Here is an 18,615-nt window from a genome sequence, read left to right on the forward strand (position 1 = left end):
GAGTCTTCAAAACCAGGAGGTTGATGGACATAAACTTCTTCATCTATATAACCATTTAAGAAGGCACTCTTAACATCCATCTGATAGAGAGTGATGTTATGTTGAGTGGCAAAAGAAATTAATAGACGAATAGACTCTAACCTGGCCACTGGTGCAAAGGTTTCTGTATAGTCAATCCCTTCTTGCTGACTATAACCCTGAGCCACCAGTCTGGCTTTGTTCCTTACCACTTCACCTTTCTCACTGAGCTTGTTTCTGAAGACCCATTTTGTACCAATTATATTAAATCCATCTGGTCTAGGAACAAGGTCCCAAACATCATTCCTTGTGAACTGATTCAGTTCTTCTTGCATAGCAATTATCCAGTCTGGATCTTCTAGAGCATGATCAACAGAAGTTGGCTCGATCAAAGATACAAGACCTAATTGACAGTCTGCATTGTTCCTAAGGAATGCTCTTGTTCTGATTGGATCATCCTTCTTTCCAAGAATGACATCTTCTGAATGACCAGAGATGAGTCTGGATGATCTTCTGACAGATGGTTCTTCAGAAATGCTTAGATTGTCCAGAGAAGCTGATACTTGATCTTCAGATTCTTTGCTTCTGAGAAGCTCTGCTTCTGATGCATTGCTTCTTGGCTCAACAACTTCTGATATGTCAATATCATAACCTGCAAAATTATCAACCTGCTTTGGTTTTTCAGAACCAAGCTTATCATCAAACCTGATATTGATTGATTCTTCCACAATCAATGTTTCAGTATTGTATACTCTGTAGCCTTTTGAGCGTTCAGAATATCCAAGAAGAAAACATTTTTGAGCTTTGGAATCAAACTTACCAAGACGATCTTTAGTGTTCAGAATAAAACATACACATCCAAAAGGATGGAAATATGAAATGTTGGGCCTTTTATTCTTCCACAATTCATAGGGAGTCTTATTTAGAATAGGTCTGATAGAGATTCTATTCTGAATATAGCATGCAGTGTTTATTGCTTCTGCCCAGAAATGCTTAGCCATATTGGTTTCATTGATCATGGTTCTGGCCATTTCTTGTAGAGTCCTATTCTTTCGTTCTACAACTCCATTTTGCTGTGGAGTTCTAGGACAAGAGAAATCATGGGCAATACCATTTTCTTTGAAGAATTCTTCAAAGGATCTGTTCTCAAATTCACCACCATGATCACTTCTGACCTTTATGATTTTACACTCTTTTTCAGATTGAATCTGAATGCAGAAATCAAAGAACACTGAATGAGTCTCATCCTTGTGTTTCAAGAATTTTACCCAAGTCCAGCGGCTATAATCATCTACGATGACTAATCCATATTTCTTCCCTCTGACAGATGCTGTTTTGACTGGGCCAAACAGATCAATGTGCAAGAGTTCTAATGGCCTTGAGGTAGAAACAACATTCTTGGACTTGAATGCAGGTTTGGAGAACTTGCCCTTCTGACATGCTTCACAAAGAGCATCTGATTTGAATTTCAGATTAGGGAGTCCTCTGACCAGATTCAGTTTGTTAATCTGAGAAATCTTTCTCAAACTAGCATGACCTAATCTTCTGTGCCAGACCCACTGCTCTTCAGAAACAGACATAAGACAAGTCACCTTCTGACTCATAAGATCTTGCAGATCTGTCTTATAAATGTTGTTCTTCCTCTTGCCTGTAAATAGGATTGAGCCATCCTTCTGATTTACAGCCTTGCAAGACTTTTGATTAAAGATTATATCATAACCATTGTCACTCAATTGACTGATAGATAAGAGGTTATGTGTTAATCCTTCTACAAGAAGTACATTAGAGATGGAAGGAGAGTTACCAGACTTTATAGTTCCAGAGCCAATTATCTTGCCCTTCTGATCTCCTCCAAACTTGACTTCTCCTCCAGACTTAAGCACCAGGTCTTGGAACATAGACCTTCTTCCTGTCATGTGTCGTGAGCATCCAGAGTCCAGGTACCATGACATGTTGTGCTTTGTCCTTCCTGCAGCCAAGGATATCTGCAATAGGAATAATCTTATCCTTAGGTACCCACATTTTCTTGGGTCCTTTCTTGTTAGATTTTCTCAAGTTCTGATTGAACTTGGGTTTGACATTATAAGCAATAGGAGGAACAGCATGATAATTCTTGATGTGAGTTTCATGATATTTCCTAGGTTGTGTCACATGCTTTTTGGTGTGTGTTATGTGAAAACTTTGAGCATGTGAAGTGTGCCTAATATCATGAGAGTGGCCATACTTGAACTGATCATACAATGGCTTGTATGTGAGTTTCATTTCATCAACAGGTTCAAGTTTGTATGGGGTTTCACCCTCATAACCAATGCCAACTCTTTTGTTTCCAGATACGGCATATATCATAGAAGCTAGCTGACTTCTGCCAATACTTCTAGATAAGAACTTCCTGAAACTTAAATCATATTCTTTCAGAATATGGTTTAGACTAGGAGTGGATTTTTCTGAATTAGAAGGAGATCCAACATCATTGGATAATTTTAAAAGTTTATCTTTCAATTCAGAATTTTCCAATTCAAGCTTCTTTGTTTCAAATTCAAATAGCTTTCTCAGCTTTTTGTATTTAATACAAATCTGAGACTTGGATTCCAGAAGTTCAGTTAATCCGGAAACTAACTCATCTCTAGTAAGTTCAGAAAATACCTCTTCAGAATCTGATTCTGATGTAGATTCTGATCCGTCATCTTCTGTCGCCATCAGCGCACAGTTAGCCTGCTCATCTTCTGAATCATCTTCTGACTCATCCCAGGTTGCCATAAGACCTTTCTTCTTATGAAACTTCTTCTTGGGATTCTCCTTCTGAAAATTTGGACATTCATTCCTGAAGTGTCCTGGTTCATTGCATTCATAGCACATGACCTTCTTCTTGTCAGATCTTCTGTCATCAGAAGATTCTCCATGTTCAAATCTCTTTGAACTTCTGAAGCCTCTGAACTTCCTTTGCTTGCTCTTCCAGAGTTGATTTACCCTTCTGGAAATCATGGACAGTTCATCTTCTTCTTCAGATTCTGATTCTTCAGGATCTTCTTCTTTGGCCTGAAAAGCGTTAGTGCATTTCTTGATATTAGATTTTAATGCAATAGATTTACCTTTCTTTTGAGGCTCATTTGCATCCAGCTCAATCTCATGGCTTCTCAAGGCACTGATCAGCTCTTCCAGAGAAACTTCATTCAGATTCTTTGCAATCTTGAATGCAGTCACCATAGGACCCCATCTTCTGGGTAAGCTTCTGATGATCTTCTTCACATGATCAGCCTTGGTGTATCCTTTGTCAAGAACTCTCAATCCAGCAGTCAGAGTTTGAAATCTCGAAAACATCTTTTCAATGTCTTCATCATCCTCCATCTTGAAGGCTTCATACTTCTGGATTAAGGCAAGAGCTTTTGTCTCCTTGACTTGAGCATTTCCTTCATGAGTCATTTTCAAGGATTCATATATATCATAGGCTGTTTCCCTGTTTGATATTTTCTCATACTCAACATGAGAAATAGCATTCAGCAAAACAGTTCTGCATTTATGATGATTCCTGAAATGCTTCTTTTGATCATCATTCATTTCTTGCCTTGTCAGCTTTACGCCACTGGCATTTACTGGATGTTTGTAACCATCCATCAGAAGATCCCATAGATCACCATCTAGACCAAGAAAGTAACTTTCCAGTTTATCTTTCCAGTATTCAAAGTTTTCACCCTCAAATACCGGCGGTCTTGTATAACCATTGTTACCGTTGTATTGCTCAGCAGAGCCAGATGTAGATGCAGGTGGATTTGTCGGAGTTTCACCAGCCATCTTTTAAATGAAGCGTTTTTCTCTTCCTGAATCTTTTCTAAACACGGTTAAGTGCTTGCACCTTAGAACCGGCGCTCTGATGCCAATTGAAGGATAGAAAAACACTTAGAAAGGGGGGGGATTGAATAAGTGTGACTTTAAATCTTGGACGATAAAAATAAATTGCACAATAATTTTTATCCTGGTTCGCTGTTAACGAAGCTACTCCAGTCCACCCCCGCAGAGATGATTTACCTCAACCTGAGGATTTAATCCACTAATCGCACGGATTACAATGGTTTTCCACTTAGTCCACGACTAAGTCTTCCAGAGTCTACAGATCACAACTTGATCACTCCAGGAACACTGCTTAGACAACTTCTAAGACTTTTCTAGAGTCTACTGATCAACCTGATCACTCTAGTTACAAACTGCTCAGCCAACTGCTAAGACTTCCTAGAGTATACTGATCACACGATCACTCTAGTTCCTTACAATTTAATGTAATCTATTCAAGAGTTTACAAATGCTTCTTAAAAGCTATAATCACAAACTGTGATATTTCTCTTATAGTTTAAGCTTAATCTCACTAAGATATTACAACAGCAATGTAGTGAGTTGATGAAGATTCTGAGCTTTGATTGAATAGCGTTTCAGCAAGTTTATTTTCGTTCAGAGTTGTTAAGAATTGGTAACCTTGCTTCTCATCAGAACTTCATATTTATAGGCGTTGAGAAGATGACCGTTGAGTGCATTTAATGCTTTGCGTGTTCCGTACAGCATTGCATTTAATGTTATACGCTTTTGTCAACTACCTCGAGCCTTGTTCACGCTGTGTCTACTGACGTTGCCTTTAGTAGCTTTAACGTTCCTTTTGTCAGTCAGCGTAGTCTGCCACCTGTACTTCCTTCTGATCTGATGTTTGTGAATACGACGTTTGAATATCATCAGAGTCAAACAGCTTGGTGCATAGCATCTTCTGATCTTCTGATCTTGAAGTGCTTCTGTTGCGTGATACCATCTTCTGATCTTCAGTGCTTCTGATCTCATGTTCTTCTGATGCTTCCATAGACCCATGTTCTGATTCTGCTTCGACCATCTTCTGATGTCTTGCCAGACCATGTTCTGATGTTGCATGCTGAACCATTTGAGACACAACTTCTGAGCGCTGAATTATGCGTACTCTTTATATATATTTCCTGAAAGGGAAATTGCATTGGATTAGAGTACCATATTATCTTAAGCAAAATTCATATTATTGTTATCATCAAAACTAAGATAATTGATAAGAACAAATCTTGTTCTAACAGGGGCAACGTTCAAAGCATCCATGCCTTCTCATAGTGTCAGTTTCACAGGATCATATCCCCACAGAGTAGTCCTCGAGAAGATATCTTCAAATGTTCTCTTGCCAACAGAGATTTAGCTCCCCTACGAAGTTTACATCTTCGACTCTGCCAGTTCCCCGATATTTTTCTTTTCTCCATACAGGGTTATTCATCTCTCTTATCCCCGGTCAGGGTATGTCCAGATCAATCATTCAAATTACTTCTTTCCCCAAGCAGAAGTCAAAGATCCCCTGCTGAGTATCCTTGAGCATGGAGCGGGAGTTCCTACTAAAACAGAAGACTTATACTCTGTATTCTTCACAACAGTCAGAGATTTATTTTCCCCGCCAGACTATTCTATGATTTACTATCATCGTCGATAATATGTTGCATACATACATCATTCATAATCAATCATTACACAAATACATACCATGCATCATGACATTGCATGCTTCTAATTTTGTTTTTCAGGTAAGCTCCCGAGCGGACGAATATCATCAAAATCAAATTTTCTTCTCCAAAAGCAATCTGCACGAATATTCGTTCTGATAATCATTCATATCAAACTCTCATCACATTAGTCCCCTGACAGTGAAATATCACATTAGTCCCCTGGCAATGATATGTTACATCAGTCCCCTGGCTGTAACCAAGATCTACTCCTATCATGTTAGTCCCCTGGCGATGATGTACAACTACAACTTATTACATTGGTCTCCGAGCAGTATTAAGTTATCTCCCTATCATGTTAGTCCCCCGACAATGATATATCTACATCAATCCCCTGGCAGTAATCAAAATCCTTCTCATCATGTTAGTCCCCTGGCGGTGATCAGTTGGCCCTTATCATATTAGTCCCCCGACAATGATATATCTACATCAGTCCCCTGGCAGTAATCGAAATCCTTCTTATCATGTTAGTCCCCTGGCGATGATCAGTTGGCCCTTATCATATTAGCCCCCTAGCAATGACATCTACATCAGTCCCTTGGCAGTAATCAAAATTTTTCCAAGATCTAATTCAGTTACTACGAACGGTGCTGACACGATCAACCTTCAAAGATCTAATTCTATCATCACGAATGGTGTAGACACGATCATCCTTCCAAGGTCTAATTCAGTTACTACGAACAGTACTGAGACGATCGACATTCAAATCAATCAAACAAACATCTGATGGCATCTTCAAGCCCATCTCCTTCAAACGCCTTTCAGTACTTCAAGCTCGGATATAGTCTAACGTACGACTTATTCTGACTTTCATATTTATCCAGATCAAATGGCATCTTTAAGCCTGTCGCATACATATTTTCCAACACTTGGACGGCATCTTTAAGCCTGTCTTCGGCAAAAGTCCCTGCTTCAGCTAGGGCAAATTCCTGGGTATTCTAGTGTTCAATCCTCTTCTACCTTCAGATTCCGACAGACACACAAGCCAATCTACATCCTCAGGTATAAGAAGATTGAACAGGGGAAGTTGTCATACCCCAAAATTTGCCCATCATATTTATTCATATTTCATTCCATCTGACTTTCAAATGCTCAAAGATACACAAGAATGAAGCATGCAGTCTCTCTCCTAAACAACAACCTCTAAACTAGGGTTTTGTATTTCTCAAAGTAAAATCAAGTTCTAAGACCTCAAATGAATCCCATGGCCTCTCATATGCTTCAAAGGGTCCTCATGCCAATTTTCAAGCTCTGATTCATAGGATTGCTCTGTCAACTGCTCAAATGATCAATAGGCGACTCGTTTGACCTAAAAGTCAACTGTGGTCAAAATACAGTCAAAATTCCTGATTTTTGGTCAACATCCTCATTTTGAAGTATCATTCATCATTTGATCAAGGATTGATCATGATTCATCAAGGAAAGATCGAAAATCCACAAGAGTACAAAGTTGCTAAATTAGGGTTCATAAGAGAAAGTCAACAGAACTTTGACCGACCATAACTTTTACATGGAACATCAGAAATTTCCCGTCAAAACCTCATTTTGAAGGAAATTGAATTCTCTACAATTTTGTCTATCACAAGCCAAGTCCAAAAATGCTTCATTTGAGAGATATGGATCAAAACATTACAGGTCTTTCTAGAAGCTCGCAAAAAGCTGTTTTTTGTCAGGAGCCATATCATCAAGATAAAATCCTCAAATGGAAAAAAGCTTCCAAAGTGGCTTATATAGGACATCTGGGGCTTTCCAAAAAGTCCTAGATCATCTCCATACGATCAATATTGAATGAGTTATGACAGTCAGAAGTTGGCCAAAAAATTGAAAAATGCATGAAATCCCAAGTGAATAATTCTGTGTTTTTAAGTAATGGACCATGGATTATGGATTACCCACGTGATTTTGAGATCAAAATCGGCCCAAATACTATTTGATTCTTATTTTATGATTTTATTGTATTTATTTTTGGATTTATTTACTTAAATCCAATATAAATCAAATAAAATAAAAATAAATCAAATTAAATCATGTAAGATTTTCCATTCATTAAAACAAGTCCAAATTCATCCCATATGGCCAAATTCACGTGGAAATATGTAGAAAATAGATTGGGGATAAACTTGGAAAGATTTCATGCAAGAATCAAAATCAATTTCTTTTTCAATCAAGCATTGATTCTTTCCTTAAGATTCTAACCTAATTCTCTCATCTATATATACTCAAGACCATTCAGCATCAAGGGGACGAAAAACCTTGCCTCACAAAGCCCTAGAAAACTCTCCAAAAATATCAAAATTAGGGCACGGGTAAAGAACAAATTTCAAAAGGATTCAAGGACAACCGATCACACCAATCAACTTCTGAGGCATTGCAAGTTGGCGAATGGCAGGTATTTGCTACAAAATTGGCGTAGCCAAACTGTAGCAAAATTCAAGCAGTTTCCTAGCTAATTTAATTGCAGGTTTTCAGGAAGAATATAATGAAAGGGCGCAGCACGTGTGGCTGTTTGATTTGCTGGTCAGCTATTCAACCCCTATCCGCACACATGGCAAGCCCCCATTCGGTGGTCAACGATTCAGCCCAGCCCTCTCTCTATATACCATTGGTTCACTCGCGCAGTGGGGTCCACCGTGTTGACCAATCCTTTCCATTAACTTAGACGTTTTGTTTTTGTTTTATTGTGATGATGTATTAAACAGATAGCATAGGAAGCAAAAGTGGCGAGAATACAATGCAAGCAACCTCCAAAACATGGGTTCGATCCCCAGGCTACGCAGTTTTATTTTTATCAGTTTCATGATCATAGATCCAGTGCTCTTTGTCAATCAACGCGCACGGTAGGCATCATCATTCCAGCCATCAAGATCTCTCCTATCCTAGATCCAAGGGCCCAGACACTCAATTCCATCATGCACCATCAAGGAATCAGCACACAGAATCGAAGCTAAGTTTTTAATCTTTTTAGTTTTTTTTTAATTACATATTTCTTTTTTTCCTGAATTATTTTCTTTTTCTTTTACTCATTCATTATTTTTTCTAAAAATTGTATATTAACTAAATAATGTTGCATTTTGACATTTATTTTTTTTAATCAAAAACTCGATTCTTTTATAATTTCATCAAAAAACTATTTCTTTAACATTTAAAGATTAATTTTTTTGCACATATCTTTTTTTCAATTAAATAAATAATTTTTAGGTTTGTTAACCTCGATTCATTTAGAAACCCTAATAGCCTTAGTTGTTTTTTTAAAACCTTGTTCCCTAAAAAAATCAGGGTTTGCCCTGAATCTTTTCAAAAACCTTTCCCTTTTATTTTTAATTTATTTAAACATTTTATTTTTGTTATGTAATAATTTTATAAAATAGTTACTTATATAATTAATTATTTTACTTGGTTTGTTTGCACCAATTAGGGTTTGTGTAATTAATCAATAGATCTATAATGCACTAACCTTTTCTCTTCTTAATTTTTCAGGGCTGATCAAGGAGCGACGAAGGCTCAAGATGTGTAAATTAATTATTGTTCTCTCTTATTTTCTGCCTTTATTTTTCTGTTACCCTATAAGGGTTTTATTATAATAGATTAGGTTTATTTTCCGCCTTTTAATTTCCCCCAGCCCCGCAGGTGTTTATTGTAATAGCGTAGGATTTTAACTGTTTTATTTTCTGCCATGGTTAGTAATCTAGGGAGTGCAAGCCTATAATTAATCTAGAATCACCTAATTACAAGATAATATAATTGAATTAAATCACGTGATTGTGAACCCACACACCTTTAGGGTAACCCTTCTTGTTGCCTGTTGTCTGTTGCCTGTTGCCTGTTGCCTCTAATTATACTAAAAAATAGTCAAGTCCCTCGACTCCGAGGATACCTAAAAGCAAGGTTGCCTTTAAAAGATTGAAAATCATCATATGAGATTATGTCCCTCGATGCTGCCTCGGAAAAAAAATGATGATTGTCCATATTGCTAAGGTATCCTCGCCTGTTGCCTAAAAATGACTATTATATCCTTCCCTTAGACTACCTGCCCTCTTTATGGCAAGGGACAGTCTTGTGGCAAACGATAACTTCGATGACCATTCAACATCCAATTGAAAGACTTCCTGCCCTCTCATGGTATGGATAGACCCTTTCGCCCGAAAGACTTAAAGAACAAAAAAGACAATCTTAGGGTAGGTGTTCTTAAATGCTTGCTCACATTCAATTCAAAATTCAAAATGCTTTTCACACCTCCTTTTCAAATCAATTCAAAAAGGCCACGCTTATTTACAAGCTAAAGTCCTTAACAAATCTTTTTCCTATTCACACACTACACTTACTTTCAAATAATTCAAACATTCAAAAGTGAGCTAAGCAATTAAGAGCCCATGGATAACCATGGATACAAAGGGTGCTTACACCGTCCCTTTGTATAACCTACCCCCCGAACTCAATCTCTTTTAAAAGGTCTTTCATGTTCTTTTTGTCTTTCCAATTGGATAAAATAAAAGTCGGTGGCGACTCTTGCTTACCACAGCATTTCTTTAAAGTTAGTTCACCGTATTACAGTGTGTGTAATGTGAAAGATTTTAGCATGTGAAGTGAGCCTAATATCATGGGAGTGTATGTGATTTTCATATCATCTACAGGTTCAAGTTTGTATGGGGTTTCACCCTCATAACCTATGCCAACTCTCTTGTTTCCACTAACAACATATATCATAGAGGCAAGTTGACTTCTACCAATACCTCTAGATAAGAACTTCCTGAAACTCAAGTCATATTCTTTAAGAATATTGTTCAAGCTTGGAATAGACTTTTCTGAACCAGAAGATGACTCAACATCTTTGGATAGTTTTAAAACTTTTTCTTTGAGTTCAGAATTTTCTAATTCAAGCTTCTTAGTTTCAGATACAAAGAGCTTGCTCAGCTTTTTTGTATTTGATACTAAGCTTAGCCTTGATTTTAAGAATTTCAGCCAAACTGGAAGCTAACTCATCTCTTGACAGTTCAGAAAATACCTCTTTAGAGTCAGAGTCTGATTCTGATGTAGATTCTGATTCAGCATCCACAGTAGCCATCAGCGCTATGTTGGCTTGCTCGTCTTCAGAGTCTGATTCTGATTCTGATGAATCTGAATCATCCCAAGTTGCCATAAGACCTTTCTTCCTCTGGAACTTCTTCTTGGGTTCCTCCCTCTGAAGCTTTGGACACTCACTCTTGTAATGTCCTGGCTCCTTGCACTCAAAGCATGTGACCTTCTTTTTGTCAGATCTTCTGAGTCCAGAAGATTCTCCTCTTTCAGGCTTTTTAGAACATCTGAAGTTCTTAAACTTCCTTTATTTACTCTTCTAGAGTTGGTTTACCCTTTTGGAGATCATGGGCAGTTCATCTTCGTCTTCTGATTCTGATTCTTCAGAATCTTCTTCTTCCGCCTAAAAAGCGTTAGTGCATTTTTTATTCAAAGATTTTAAAGCAATAGACTTACCTTTATTTTGAGGTTCATTAGCATCCAGATCTATTTCATGTCTCCTCAAAGCACTGATCAGCTCTTCCAAAGATACTTCATTCAGATTCTTTGCAATCTTGAATGCAGTCACCATTGGGCCCCATCTTCTGGGCAAGCTTCTGATGATCTTCTTGACGTGATCAGCCTTTGTATATCCCTTGTCAAGCACTCTTAATCCAGCAGTTAGAGTTTGAAATCTTGAGAACATTGTTTCAATGTTTTCATCATCCTCCATCTTGAAGGCTTCATACTTCTGGATTAATGCAAGAGCTTTTGTCTCTTTGACTTGGGCATTTCCTTCGTGAGTCATCTTTAATGATTCAAAGATGTCATGGGCAATTTCTCTGTTTGATATCTTCTCATATTCAGAATGAGAAATAGCATTCAGCATAATAGTCCTTGACTTATGATGATTTTTGAATTGTTTCTTTTGATCATCACTCATTTCTTGTCTTGACATCTTTGCTCCACTAGCATTTACTGGATGTTTGTAACCATCCACAAGCAATTCCCATAAATCACCATCTAGACCAAGAAAGTAACTTTCCAATCTATCTTTCCAGTATTCAAAATTTTCACCATCAAGTACTGGTGGTCTAGAATATCCATTTCCATTTCCATTGTTGTGTTGATCATTTGAAGTAGATGTAGAAGTGGATGTAACAATATCAACCATATTGACTTAGTGTTTTTCTCACCCTGAATCTTTTTCTAACACGGTTAAGTGTTTGCACCTAGAACCGGTGCTCTGATGCCAATTGAAGGATAGAAAAACACTTAGAAAGGGGGGGGGGGGGTTTGAATAAGTGTAACTTTAAAAACTCTTAAGATAAAAACAATGAACACAATATTTTTATCCTGGTTCGTTGTTAACGAAACTACTCCAGTCCACCCCCTTAGAGTGATTTACCTCAACTGAGGATTTAATCCACTAATCAATCTTGATTACAATGGTTATCCACTTAGAAACACTCTAAGTCTTCTAGAGTATACTGATCACACCTTGATCACTCTAGGAAATCACGACTTAGAAACTTCTAAGTCTTCTATAGTCTACTGATCTCACTGATCACTCTAGGAACCTTTTACAAATCAATGTAAAATAAATGTTTACAAGAGTATGAATTTGCTTCTTAGAAAGCTATAATCACAACTGTGATATTTCTCTTAAGTTCTAAGCTTAACACTCACTACATATTACAAAGATTGTGAGGTTGAAGATGAAGTTCGTAAGTATTGATTTCAGCAGTGTTTTGGTATTGTTGCAAGAGTTGTTTTTTGCTTCTGATCAAAACTTCACTATATATAGGCATTTGAGAAGATGACCGTTGGAATGCATTTAATATGTTGCGTGACTGGACAGCTTTGCATTTAATGTTTTCACTGTTTTGTCAACTACCTCGAGCCATGCTTTTCTCTGCTTTTACTGACTTTGCCTTTTGTAGCTTCTAACGTTCCTTTTGTCAGTCAGAGATTAGACTCCGTAGCCTGTCATCTAGTACTAACTTCTGATCTCAGATTTTGTGAATACAACGTTTGAATAATCAGAATCAGAGTTACAGCTTGGTGCAGAGCATCTTCTTGTCTTCTGACTTTGAAGTGCTTTAGCGTGATACCATAAGAACTTCAGTGCTTCTGCTTCTGATCTCAAGTTCTTCTGATGCTTCATAGACCATGTTCTGATTCTGCTTGACCATCTTCTGATGTCTTGCGAGAGCATGTTCTGATGTTGCAATCCCGAACCTTTTGAGTCAGTGCTTCTTAGCGCTGAATTGTTCATACTCCTTATATATTTCCTGAAATGGAAAATGCATTGGATTAGAGTAACACATTGTCTTATACAAAATTCATATACATTGTTATCATCAAAACAAGAATATTGATCAGAACAAATCTTGTTCTAACACTTACAATCTTATATCCACACTTGGAACAATAAGATGTAATCAATACAAACATAAAGAATTACAAGTGGTTGAATATTTTTGGTAATAAGTAAAGTTTTCTCACAATAGGTTCTTATGTACTCAATGGAAATGATGAAGAAAATTTTCTAAGTATATGAAAGTGTATGCTGAAAATTTTCTTTCTTAAAAGAGAAGTTTGAACACAATGAATATTTGAAAGCAAGAGCACAACAAAATGATTATGAAAAAATTGATGGTTGGTGTGTGTTTTCAAAAAGAATCAAGAAGCCTTTATATAATGTTAAACACCCTTCCAAAAGGCTGCAAAAACATTCTCAAAAGGGTGCAAACACATGACTTAATTTCAATTTCGTATGGCTGAAGAAACAATGAAAAGATGCAATGTTTCAGTGGTAATCGGTTACCCACTCCCAACGTTCATATTTTTTGAAATTTTTAATTAAGTAACCGATTACTAAAACAAGGGTAATCAGTTACCCATACAAAAACCAGTGGGAATACTTTTCATAGTTTCAGTAACCGGTTACCATATAGGCAGTAACCGATTACTTCATCTAAAAAGCCAAAAAACATTTTCATCAAGTATCATTCTTTATCAAGACTTTAGGTTTACCTCAAGAGTTTAGAGAATTTCACACCAAGCAATAGGAACCAAGCTTAGCTCAAATTTTTCTCATCGTCTTCATAATAGACTGTCAAATTGAGTGAACTATCCAAGTTTTAGAAGACCTTTTGAGAGCTTATGTCTTACAGCAGGGTGGTAGTTTGAATAATCACTTACCTCTTTTAGAGTTTACTTATAATAATAGTTTTCATTCTAGTATTGAGATAAATGCTTTTGAGGCTTTGTGTGAGAGGAGGTGTAAGGGGCCTACGTTGGCTTGAGTTGGTGAGAATGTTGTGCTAGGACTCGAGGTAGTTCAGCAAACCCCAAGGTTTGTCAGGCATAGAAATATTGTAAACTTACTCCTAATTTTATTGTTTCTTACCAAACTTGAAAAATAGTCAATAAAGTCTCTTACAAATTAACTTTACCTCGATAGTGTATTTCATGTCTCTGATCTTCACATAAGCTATTGATCTTTCACATGTGATTGAGTTGGAAAATTTGCAAGTGAGGGAGAAAATATAGTCGCCACTGGATCAACAAACGTTGACATACTATTATGTAAACTTGCCATTATGGAAGTTAGCATGCCATATGGCTGTTCAAGACCATTCATTGGCATTGTTAAACCACTCGCATAAGGCCTAAAATTACTAGTCTCCACTGACCTTGGGGTCACTGGTTGACCCTGCGTTTGAATGAGGGACAATATTGGTCCATTTACAACGTTCGACAGTATGTCCGTCATACTTATTGTAGAGGGAATCGCGTGTGTCCGTCATACTTATTGTAGAGGGAATCGCTTCGGTCATAGTTGTTGCAACCGTGTTTTCCCCTGTCGAATGGGGAGGTTGTTTTACATTTCTATTTGATGGATTAACCATCCTTCTAACGTACTTCCTTTTTGGTATTGGTTTGTTATTTCTGGCTACCATATCACTTCTCAATCTCATGCAACAGAGTTTGAGATTAAATTATATGCAGAACTAAAATAAAACAAGGTTTCAAAGACAAACCAAAACTAGACAAAAAGGATCCCACTGAGCGTGCCAATTTGTTTACCATGGATTTTGGTAAACAACCGCTAGTCTTCCAAAATTGTTACTTTGGTTACTTACTGGATCGACTAGATTGATCCTAGGATATATGTGTATAGTTTTTCTTTTAGGTTTTTTATCAGTAAGTTCTTCGATGTTGAAGATTAATTTAAAAGTAATGCAAAGAAGACTCATAAAACAAAATGTAAGCAAGAAAAGGTAACTTCGACCGAAATTTAAATTGAAATGAAAATGATTTGAATGTAAATGAATTAACGTTGGAATAAAAGATGGTGCTTCATACGTACATGTTCTCTGAAACTCTTTCTCAACAAACACTTAGATACTTTGAGTGATTAAGTATGGTACAATATTGAACACACCGAAATCTAATGGTAAGACCCTCATTTATACTACTTCGATAGAAACAATAACAAACTGTCTCTTTTCCAGAGGATGACACATTCTCGTCTGCATGCGCTTCGCCTTTCATAGGTCTTCATGCGTCTTTCTAAAGAACAAATAAGGCCAAAATACATTTATCAGCCCTATTTCGAATGTATCTTTGTCAAACTTCAAGTCCGAACTACTTCAAAAACCTTCAGTGTAACATCATTTCGCCAGTATGACAACCTTTTCGACAGGTCTTAGTTGAACTTCTCTAATTTCCCGTAGAAATCAGCTTGTTTATCTAAAACATTTCCTTAAATTTTTAATCTCACACCTTCTTAAGCGTTGAAATTATAGCCAACACTCCCCCTCAAAAGAGAAGGACATACTCTAAGTCATACACACTATCTACAACCTAAAGAACATCATGCTCACTAGAGCCTTAACACACGACTAACTTAACCGTCTGTCTACAACTAAATAACACCGACCATCGACAGAGTTTCTAATCTCAAATGTGCTGCTCCCTTGAATAACCTCAAAACTACTTTAATGAGATTAATTGTTAGTAATTCTTTTGTTCATTCTAGTAGCTATTTGATTTTAAAAAGTGATTCTATAAGAAAGAAGCATCTAGAAGCAACCAGAAGCAGAAAACGTGTAAACGCACTATTAGGCTATTCGCATCCGTCCTACTTTTCTATTCCAACGGAAAAAATAGAACATTCTAGAATCCCTTAATTCCGTATAAAAATCAAAACAAACACTCCCTTATTACAAACTCATTCACAGATCCCAACTTCGAAACCCTAACAAACTCTATTCTCTTTCGCCTCTTCTTCTGCACAAAACTAAACCCTAGCGTTCAAAATTTCTTCGACGATGGCCGGAAAAGGAGAAGGTCCAGCGATCGGAATAGATCTCGGCACAACATACTCCTGCGTTGGAGTATGGCAGCACGATAGGGTCGAGATCATTGCCAATGATCAAGGAAACCGTACGACGCCGTCTTATGTAGCTTTTACCGATAGCGAAAGGTTGATCGGTGATGCCGCTAAGAATCAGGTCGCCATGAACCCAATCAACACCGTCTTCGGTAAGATCTCCAACTTCTCATTCACCATCACATGATTCATTTATATTTATTTTAAATTTTCAGTAAGAAAACCTATAAATTTGTGGGATCTATACTGATTTATGAATCTGTTCTATTGAATACTAGTATGAAGCAAAAGTATTGTTCAGTTTTAGATTTATGAATTTACATTCTAAGCTGTGTGAATGTGACATACTGATATGATGATATGCTTGGTTGTTAGTATTTTGTTTTATGATTTTTAACTAGTTTGTGTGCTAATTGGAGATTTGAATGTGTGTATATTTTAGATGCAAAACGTTTGATTGGAAGGAGAGTTTCTGATGCTTCTGTTCAGAGTGATTTGAAGCACTGGCCATTCAAGGTTATAGCTGGTGCTGGCGAAAAGCCTATGATTGTGGTTAACTATAAAGGTGAGGACAAGCAATTTTCTGCTGAGGAAATTTCCTCTATGGTGCTCATTAAGATGCGTGAGATTGCTGAGGCTTATCTTGGTTCTACTGTCAAGAATGCTGTTGTTACTGTTCCTGCTTACTTCAATGACTCGCAGCGCCAAGCCACAAAGGATGCCGGTGCCATTGCTGGTTTGAATGTTCTTAGAATAATCAATGAACCAACTGCAGCTGCTATTGCTTACGGTCTTGACAAGAAGGCGACAAGTGTTGGTGAGAAGAATGTTTTGATCTTTGATTTGGGTGGTGGTACTTTTGATGTATCTCTTCTCACTATTGAAGAGGGTATTTTTGAAGTTAAGGCCACTGCTGGTGATACCCATCTCGGTGGTGAAGATTTTGATAACAGGATGGTTAACCATTTTGTTCAAGAGTTTAAGAGGAAGAATAAGAAGGATATTAGTGGTAACCCTAGGGCACTTAGGAGGTTGAGAACTGCTTGTGAGAGGGCAAAGAGAACTCTCTCATCAACTGCTCAGACAACCATTGAGATTGATTCTTTGTATGAGGGTGTTGATTTTTACACAACAATCACTCGTGCTAGGTTTGAGGAACTTAACATGGATTTATTCAGGAAGTGTATGGAGCCTGTGGAGAAGTGTCTTAGGGATGCAAAGATGGACAAGAGCACTGTTCATGATGTTGTTCTTGTTGGTGGTTCCACTAGAATTCCCAAAGTTCAACAGCTTTTGCAAGACTTCTTCAATGGTAAGGAGCTTTGCAAGAGTATCAACCCTGATGAGGCTGTTGCTTATGGAGCTGCTGTCCAAGCAGCTATATTGAGCGGTGAAGGTAATGAGAAGGTTCAAGATTTATTGCTTTTGGATGTTACCCCATTGTCTCTTGGTCTAGAAACTGCTGGCGGTGTTATGACTGTTCTTATTCAAAGGAACACCACAATTCCAACCAAAAAGGAGCAAGTTTTCTCTACTTACTCAGACAACCAACCCGGTGTCTTAATCCAAGTGTATGAGGGAGAAAGAGCTAGAACCAAAGACAACAACTTGTTGGGCAAATTTGAGCTTTCTGGCATTCCTCCAGCTCCCCGTGGTGTACCTCAGATTACAGTCTGTTTCGACATTGATGCTAATGGTATCTTGAATGTCTCTGCTGAGGACAAAACAACCGGGCAAAAGAACAAGATCACTATTACTAACGACAAAGGTAGACTCTCAAAGGAGGAGATTGAGAAGATGGTTGAGGAGGCAGAGAAATACAAGGCTGAAGATGAAGAGCACAAGAAGAAGGTTGATGCAAAGAATGCTTTGGAAAACTATGCCTACAACATGAGAAACACGATTAAAGATGAGAAGATAGCTTCAAAGCTTTCAGCTGATGACAAGAAAAAGATTGAAGATGCAATTGATGCTTCAATTACTTGGTTGGATAATAACCAATTGGCTGAGGCAGATGAGTTTGAAGATAAGATGAAGGAACTTGAGAGTCTTTGCAATCCAATCATTGCTAAGATGTACCAAGGTGGAGCTGCTCCTGACGTGGGTGCTGATGATGATGAGGTTCCTCCAGCTGCAGGTGGTGCTGGTCCCAAAATTGAAGAAGTTGACTAAGTTATTGATTAAATGTGGGTTGGGTATTGTTCCAGACCTTTTAAGTTTTAATTCTACTTTGGTTTTATTTTATTCCGAACCCTTTTAATTTTAATTTGGTTTTAGAATATATATATTGGCCGGAGTTTTGACATTTTCCTTTATGATATGGGATACTGTGGTGATTATTGGTTCTAGAGTTTGATTTTCAAAGTATGTATCAATTATTTTTGGTAATGCAAGAAATCTCTCATCCTTTATTCTATTTATTTTTTCTGGACAGACCCTTCGTTCTATTTTTCAGTCACTTGAAATTTCATTGCAGGAATTTTTTACAAAAGCCTGATTAGTCATTACATTTATTTATCCTTTCCTTTACATTTGATTTAATGTCAAACTTGGAATGAAAGCACTGCCCCAAAACGAAATTCCACGACGCAGGAAAAGAAGTAACCACCAATATATACCAGATAGCCAACCATAGTTCCATACTGTCAAAAT

At 37.4% G+C, this 18,615-nt stretch overlaps 1 protein-coding gene across 1 annotated transcript; it reads left to right on the forward strand.

Annotated features, from left to right (window-relative positions):
• The first annotated feature begins 15,748 nt into the window (after nt 1–15,748).
• On the forward strand, nt 15,749–18,379 carry LOC131626888 (heat shock 70 kDa protein 4-like). Its single transcript, XM_058897724.1, has 2 exons — nt 15,749–16,115; nt 16,406–18,379. Exons 1-2 carry the CDS (start codon nt 15,902–15,904, stop codon nt 18,133–18,135), a joined length of 1,944 nt encoding a protein of 647 aa, XP_058753707.1. The 5' UTR covers nt 15,749–15,901; the 3' UTR covers nt 18,136–18,379.
• Nucleotides 18,380–18,615: the final 236 nt, after the last annotated feature.

The sequence above is a fragment of the Vicia villosa genome, unplaced genomic scaffold (assembly GCF_029867415.1).
Source record: "Vicia villosa cultivar HV-30 ecotype Madison, WI unplaced genomic scaffold, Vvil1.0 ctg.000327F_1_1, whole genome shotgun sequence".
Classification (NCBI taxonomy): domain Eukaryota; kingdom Viridiplantae; phylum Streptophyta; class Magnoliopsida; order Fabales; family Fabaceae; genus Vicia; species Vicia villosa.